The 8,632-nt window shown below is 32.8% G+C and overlaps 1 protein-coding gene across 1 annotated transcript; it reads left to right on the top strand.

The window, feature by feature from the left end:
* Nucleotides 1-1,321: 1,321 nt before the first annotated feature.
* On the top strand, nucleotides 1,322-2,360 carry LOC130824517 (auxin-induced protein X15-like). The gene has a single exon (XM_057689560.1). The coding sequence runs from the start codon at nucleotides 1,463-1,465 to the stop codon at nucleotides 1,799-1,801; it is 339 nt and encodes a 112-aa protein (XP_057545543.1). The 5' UTR covers nucleotides 1,322-1,462; the 3' UTR covers nucleotides 1,802-2,360.
* Nucleotides 2,361-8,632: the final 6,272 nt, after the last annotated feature.

The following is an 8,632-nucleotide window of genomic DNA, read 5'->3' as shown; positions in this document are numbered from 1 at the left end:
ATAAATATAATCAATCAAATAAAACAAGAAACAAAAATGTAAATCCAAACTGTGCACGTAATACTATCTTTATCATATCAGCTAAAGTAGTCATTTATCAATGTGATAAGACCACAATTCAATATTACATATGTTGTATTTCTTTATGTCTTACCATATTCCTTTTTTGAAAATTTCTAATTGCACTATTTCTTTATATGAGAATTTTTTAGAGTGTAAAAGACAATGTTATTTATATTCACATTGCTTGTACACGTACTTGTGGGAATATGCATGCCCGTAAACCACTCTCTTTCTTTCTCATGGGTATTTACTACGGTCATTCTCATCTTTCTTACTTTTTCATGTCCATCAGCAATGAAAAATGGTGCACTTTGAATAGGAGAAAGTATTTAATTTTCACACCAGAAAAATATTGCAATGTGGATTTCAAGCCGGTGACTTCTGCAAGAAACGCAGAGAAAAAGGGGGTTGACAGATTGCACAAGAAGGCATCAGATGAGATCCAAGACTCAAAATGGGCCAGCAAAGAGAGGAGAAACATGTACCGCAATGAAGCAAGGAAAATAACAATTAGAGCAAGAAAGTTCCCCAAAGATTTAACCACAAGACAAACGGGCATGCATACCAAATTACCAATCTTCATACTCAAGTCGTTGCACAAAAGTTGACGGATATTGCAATGTTTTAATCCCAATTCCCAAGTCAAATATCAAATTACATCATAGCAACAACTTAGAAACCAAATATTTCAATAATGTTATATTAATCAATAAAGAACAAAATTTAAGACAAATTCCCAATCAAGTTTTTAAAAAATGGGCCCATCAAGATCTATCTTAACCATAACCACTGAAGTAAGAAAAGATTCTAACGAAGTTGGCTACCCTAATCAATCCATGCATGGGTGAATATCTAAACACATCAATCAGCATCAGTCAGTTTCAACCAAGGAATAAGATATTCTCAAGGGTCGGTTGCAACTTGCAAGCTATGGTCTTACGTACGAGACATAATCAGCATCACCAAATTCTACCAAGGGAAAGATTTTACAGATATATAGTAATCTTTGCAGGTCCCAATTGCTTGATCACTTCCCGAAGAGGTAGGTAAAGCAATTATTATCAAGCTAAAAAAATAGCGTGTGTGACAGAGAGAGAGCTGGTGAAGTAACCAAAGGTAAGCCATGTGAACCTTAATGAAGTGGGCCCTTTACTTAATACCAAATTGCCTGAAATTCAGAAGAACCAAAACCGTAAATTTAAAATTTTCATCCTTATATAAAAAGGAAACTAGCTTAAACATGCAACACAACTCATGATCAAAGCCTTCTAACAAAACCCTCATCTCTCTCTCTCTCTCTCTCTTTATAAAGCTCCAGCCTTCTATCAGAACCTTCTGCCAAAACTAAAAACTCCCATCTCTAACTCTAGGTCAATCTATCTCACTCTTATTATTCACCATGATGAGAACACGGTTGCCTTCTCACTTTTCTAATGCAGGTCAAATTTTCAAATTTCATTTTCTTTTAGCCAAAAATCAGAAAGGGGTTCCAAAAGGGCATGTTGCAGTTTATGTGGGAGAAGCTGAAATGAAGAGATATGTGGTTCCACTAAATTATCTTAATCATCCTTCATTTCAAGATTTGCTCAAACATTCTGAAGAAGAGTTCGGTTACCATCATCCAATGGGCGGATTGACGATTCCTTGCAATGAGGAAGCCTTCATTCGTATCACAAGTCAATTGAATTCACATAAAAGCATGAAGGATACAGAGAAGAACTCTTATCCCCAGTTTTGACATCTTTTTCTAAGTATACATAGTTTGCTAGATATTTTCAGACTTTAGAGATATACAACTTGTAAGTTGTAAATTCTAAGCAGTGCAAATATATCATAATCGAAAAACTCAAGTAAACTTCATATAAGCGCCAGCTTTTAACATATTTTTCGGTTCTTCCCTTCGCTTTGTCTTATCCACCATTGCTTTTGGATTTCACTATATGCGCCATTGGCTCTTGAAATTCATTATATGCGCGATTTAGACCCTGGATCCATTAAAAAATATAGTGAAATTTTAAGTTCTACGCATAGTGCAAAAACAAAGGCCGCATTATATCGTAACAATAGTATTGTAGAGACTTTCAAATTTACAGAACTGGTATTACCTGCATCATAAAGGGGTAAAAAATCAAGTTTTAGACCGTTTCTAGCGAAATTTTATGGTTTAAATCGATATTTAGAACCACATTTCCGAGTTTGTTTCCGCAACCATGACTAAAACAACATTTTTGCAATATGGTTCTACATCCATATTTTTAACTTATATGCTACAGTTTTTTCAATATTCCAAATCAAGACTTGAAAAGTTTTTTTGGCTCAATATAATAAGAAAACTAATTTTGTATATTTTAATAGAAAAAATTGTCAGGATTTTATTAGCTACTCTTTCACTTCCTTAATGAAGTTCTCACAAGAAATATTCACATGAATTAAAAAAAATCGAATCTTTTAGATAGTGAGTATATTATTTTATCGAATAAAATTTGATGGAAGAAAAGTAGAAACCATAAACACTAAAAAAATATAAAAAGAAAATTAGTCGAAAAAATATGAAACCACAACATATATTATAAAGAAATATTTATAATGTTAGTGGGAAACAAGCGGAGACCATAAATAATATAAAAATGTTAAAATGAAGTTAGTGGAAGATATGTAAAGACCATAAGCATTATTAAAATTTTAAAATGAATATGAATAAGGTCATGTTTGTCCAAAATTTGTGATATAAATAGAAATATTATTTATGAAAACAACAAATGAAACATTCCAAAATGGCAATGAGAACATCTTTAAGGAACTTGAGGAAGTATTTTATAGCAATAATATAATATAACAATGAATTTATGACTCGTAGGGTCAAATCCGATTGATCTGACATAGGCTCTTATGAGCATGCATCAAGCTTGGACAAGCAAATGTGCGTGGCATCAAACAGTAGCTCACGGTTCTTTGTTGCTCGAATGAGCACCCTCGTGTTTTTCTTTTTATCAGGTTTTTGTTCCATCCAACCCACTGCCCCTTTACGTATACATACGCACATTTGTTATTTGTAAACTTGTCAACCTCATGCTTAAGTTTCACGTTACTTCTTTTATGTCTCCATGCCCTATGTAAAGTCTCTTTATCTTTTATATTCTTCCTCACTCCATTAGTATCTCATTTGTGTAGTACCTTCAATTGTATCTTAATGGAGTAGCTCCACATATCCTTAAACACAAACTTAGGGGAGGATGTAGCTAAAATTGGTAAACCTCGTTGTATTTGGTGTTCTTTTTTGTTATTTACATTTCATTTCATCATACTGATTGCATAAATGTCTAACTCATTAGTACACCTTCAAAGCCATTATATTCAACTCGATTTTGTTGTTAGATTTATAACAGTTCTTTATCCTTACACATCCACAAGAAAACAGGCATAGGCAAAGTGGGTGACCAACCACCCTTATCAAATAGAGAAAATTTGGGAAATAATTTTAAAATTAATAACTAAACAGTTTCCTATGGGCGGCCTGTTCATTCATATTTTCAAGTGTAGATGATTATCAGCATCAGCCAAAATAATCCAAAAACTATGATTTCCACAAGGGTGTCACAAGCACATGAATGGCCTCTAAATGACTCCAATAGCTATATGCAATTAATATTTTACTGACATGAAGATTTGAACCAAAATGAGATTTCACAAACACAAAGTAATCTTTCTCGATCCCAATGATAGGATTTCTTGCAAGCAAGGTAGGTAGATCAATAAACTAAAGGAAATTCAAGAAATATAAACAAAGAGAAATGAGATACGGTGACGCTATGTGAACAAATATGATCTTCGAAAATGAGGTCCGTTACATGATTCCAATTTCCTCATCTTCAAGAAATTTAAATAAAAAATTGGAGAATTTCAAGCTGTTTAAAGAGAACTCTAGATTAACCTTACAACAAGACATACAATTCTTATCTCAAACTGTAAGCTATCCCACAATTCCCCCTTTCCCCAATAACTTGTGTAATCCTGACAAGGCCACGGCAATCTCTAATGCTAAGCAAGATCTCAAGTAAAACACTCATCATGCCAAGCAAGATCACAGTATATATAGGAGAGAGATAAACTCTGATGCACACACATGACTTGAGAATATATGAAATTATGAATGTAAACTTAAGACATTTTGGGACTAAAAATTATACTTTATTTTCCTTAGGTTGAGAAGTAGGGTGCTTAAATCTGTTAAAATTACAGTGTATTGCAACCTAAGAATGTTAAAGTTTCTTGTAGTAAGCTCTTACAAGGAACAAGAATTTGTTCAATTTTCAGATTCGTTCCTAGGTGTTGGACTGTTGGTGTTGCACTATGCTCTTGTGCAAGCCTTTATTCCTAGAGGTCTACATCACAACTTGATTTGGTGTTTATTTACATAAGAGCTAATTATGCATATGACATTTCAATATAAAGATTAAAGCCAATCATTATAGAAGTAGATCCAATGGGATAAATTAACCCCTAGCCTGCTATAATAATTAGCTATAAATCATGTCCATATAATCAAAGGGCTGCGAGTATAATAGTTAATGTGCGACATATTTGATACAATCAGAAAGTAAATATAAAATTTCATATAACCAGTAAGGCGCTAATTGCACTCAAAAATTAGACATATCATTTTCCAATGTATCACTCCAAATCGCGGAACGCAAAATCACTGTAAGTGTAATGTAAACCTTACCTATTCACAATACTGGTCTACCAAATTTGCTGAAAATGGTCTAACCATGGTGTAAAAATAAGGTTGCATTCCATCAGCTTTGTTGTAAATGTATTCAAAAATAAGTCCGTATTGGTATAAAACCGAATTTAGGGTCCTATGAAGAGGTATCTCATGCAAGTAACCGATATTTATGTATTACAATAACTGCATCCCTCCTGACACTGCATTTCCGTTACTGCGATCCATATTTTTTCACTATGTAGTGCCAATAATGCAACAAAATCAGAATTCTATACTACAAGTGTCCCAAAACAACTTGAATTTCAGATTCAGCAGAAAAACCTAAGACATCAACCTTTCAAATCAATAGATCGTATGAGGACACTGAGAAAAGGAGGCTCTAGTAATCATTCCGAAAGCAGCAACAGCAAAAAAAATTAAAAATAAAAAAAAGGCCTTTTCTGGCAAGCACAAAGCCCAGGTGAGGGAATGTGCCAAGGTTACTGGTTAGCAGATTTGTGTCTGTGGCAACGGGGTGAAAGAGGTTTAGGCATTACAAGCCTTGTGTTTTCTTTTGAATCTTTTCCCGAAGTTTCAATACATAACTGATCACTGATGCATTAATTTGCAACTCTAAAAATATGCAGAATGCAGAGCATACTAAATATTTACCAAAACCTCACCTCAGTGACTTTCATGAGTCACGAATCATGAATCCCAACCACCCTTTCTTTTAACCAGGGTATAAAAATCGGGCATTCAATATTATACCATCAATGCTACACAAAGAGAATGCTCCAGTTAAACCATTTACATTAGAATAGACTACACATTACTTGGTAAAAAATAAAAAACAGATAGCTGAGAAAAGTTATAAACTAATTTCTTTGCAGATTTTAAAATAGTCTTAACAATACTTGCTTACGAAGCTTCTACATATATTTTTAGTAGCAGAAGAAGCTTCCTACAAATGCGTTCTATTTGATATGGTGAGAACCACCATCTAATGTACATTAGCTGCCATTTGACTCATTTTTAAGAGATTGGAACACTTTTTAGGTATTTTATTCACATGGAACCTACAGGAAGTTTTATATTTTCAAAGGCACATCTAAGAGGAATTTAAAAACTATTGCAATGAAGAGAATCGTCAGCCATGTGTATACGGAACTATGCAAAAAGGAAGTGGGGTCAAGTTTACTCTTTCCAGTTGTAAAATGCTAAAAGATGTGAGTCCATATTATTTTAGTTCTCCACCTCCCTATAAGTACCAATCAATATCAAGCACCTATATCAATATTCCAACTAGATTAACCATCCTTGCACATTTTTTTCAATCTCTTTTTATTCCATCAAAGAGTAAGTTCTTATCTTTCCTCAAAAAATCCTATTTGCAACATGGTTTTTCGGTGGCCTTCCATGATCGCAAGCACCAAAGTAATACTAAAGAAGCACAATAAAAATCAGGGAGTTCGAAAAGGTCACCTTGCAGTTTATGTGGGAGATTATAATGAAGGCAAGAAGCGTTATGTAATGCCTTTATCTTGCTTGAGTTATCCTGCATTCCAAGAACTGCTTAGCCTCGCTGAGGAAGAATTTGGATTTAGTCATCCCAATGGCGGTCTCACCATTCCCTGCGATGAGGAAACATTCATCCATGTTGTTACCAGTCAATTGAATCTACAATGACGTGTGAAGATTCAGCATAAAGAACTAACTTCACTGATTTCATATCTTCTTATTCAATTTATTTTATCATTATTTTTTTTTTTTGGTTCTTGGATAACCAACAAATATGATGAGAACCAGATTGCTAAAGTGTATATACTAAACTTTTTTTCCACTCTACTTCATTGAGTGGTCTGCCTGGTGTGGTTACATATCACATCTGTAATGAGAGCAATACAGTCATATTGTTTTGAGGGTGAACCTTTATTATCAACATGATTAATAGCATGTAGCCATGTAGTAATAACTAGAAAACTTTGTTAACATTTTCATCTATCTCAATGAAGAAAGATTTTGGCATATCTCGATAAACTTTATTTGTCAAGTCAAGAATTTGGCATATCTCGATCAACTTTATTTTTCAAGTCCTGAGTGATAATTGAGCATCTAACAACTGACAACCACTTCATATATTCAACAAACAACAAAACCATACATTAATTAATAGCTAAAAAACATCATATTTTCACAGCAAATTTTCACCAAAAAGAGAAAACAGGTGTTGTCATTCTTTTCAAGTTACTGTAACAGCTCAAATCATTAAATCAATTAAAGACGGAAGAGGCGAGTAATAGCAGGAAAATACATTAAAATACGCATCTAAAAGATAACTAGTACTGGTAAATCAATAACTTAAAGCCCATCTTCTCTAGAAGCATCTATGTCCTCTATGTTTCACAATAAGCAGGACAACATAACAGCTTGAGAACAGTTGCAGCTTAAGCAACAATCTCAACTCGCGATAAAATTTCCTCATCCTTAACATGGTTTGGTGACACTTCACATAGTTTAGCCCCTAGAATTGTTGTGAAGGATAATATCTAAAGCTCAGATCATAAAATCATAGTCATAAGTCATCATTAAAGTTTAATTTCTGAAGACTCAAACTGCAACATTCAGTTGAAGGTAACAAGCTGAGATGCTGGTCAGCCAGAAAATATGTGATGTACAATCTTTTTACTCAGAACAAAAATTATTTTTTACAAGATTCAAATAATAACAGCACTCTCCAAATACAATAAACTTCCCCCAATTCCAATGCTTATTGAAGAGGGTGTCTTCTGTGATCTCCAATTTCAACTGTAAAGCAAATCCTCTAACTACACTTTCTTCTTAGAAAGGTGATTTATGTCGGTGAAAAAGAAATGTGATTCCACTTCCTTTTATTGAGCCAATCTTCACTTCAAGACTTGCTAAACTAAAGAAAAAATGGCTTACATCATTCTATGGTATTTAAAATAGTTCAAGTTAATAATTTATCATATAAACCATCATACTACCTACTTATACATGTAAAATATTTATTATGAATGATTTACAGATAAAAAAAATATATTATAACTCATTAAAATACCTACTATACTCATTACAAAAGCTACTTGTAATTTGTTAAAATACCTACTATAAGCCATTAAAAAATACATAAAGGTCAACTCCATTGACGAGAGACTTAAAAATTTTTGATTTTATATTCCGTTGATGACGCAGATATAAAGTTTTTTATTACTCATTTGAGAAGTAAACTTATCAAAAGCAATAATCATTCTATCTTATTCTTTCTTGATGATTTGATTAGTTTTTATGTGAATTTGATGTATTATTGTGTGAATTTTCTGTATAAATTCAGGTTTAGTGCCAATAACTTTCATTGAGTGGAATTTTAGGAATTAGTTATGTGTTAGGAAAAAATATCTTAAAAATATCGTATATCATTTAGTTTTCTTTTATTTTAATTTCCTTTAAATATTATTGGGCCACTTGTAAGAATCCTCTATGATTTTCACGAAATATGTCAAAAAGTTACACCCTCCGAATCAAATTAGTCAACCCATTTCAAATGAGTTGTCCCATTTCCTTATTTGGCAAAGTCTTTTTAGTTGTTCCATTTTTATTTTTGTCAATCTTTTTTTACCTAAATATTCTTAGTTCACATAAATAATTACGAATATACATCCATATACCTTACTTACCCAACTACCCTTTACTACTTACCCTATACTACTTACCCTTTTTAATGGACCTCACACCATCCTTAATAACAATGCCCAAGCAAATAAGACATCTAAATTGGTTCGGTTCGGAGGGAGTATTATTTAAGATTATATATATAAGTAATAAGATAGTAAGTGTATGTGG

Source organism: Amaranthus tricolor, chromosome 1 (genome assembly GCF_026212465.1).
Source record: "Amaranthus tricolor cultivar Red isolate AtriRed21 chromosome 1, ASM2621246v1, whole genome shotgun sequence".
Taxonomy (NCBI): Eukaryota; Viridiplantae; Streptophyta; class Magnoliopsida; order Caryophyllales; family Amaranthaceae; genus Amaranthus; species Amaranthus tricolor.
The sequence above is the reverse complement of the archived record's forward strand: the minus strand, read 5'-3'. Positions and strand labels throughout refer to the sequence as shown.

Coding starts and splice junctions, on each gene's coding strand:
- LOC130824517 (XM_057689560.1), top strand. CDS start 1,463: ATGATGAGAACACGGTTGCCTTCTCACTTTTCTAATGCAGGTCAAATT.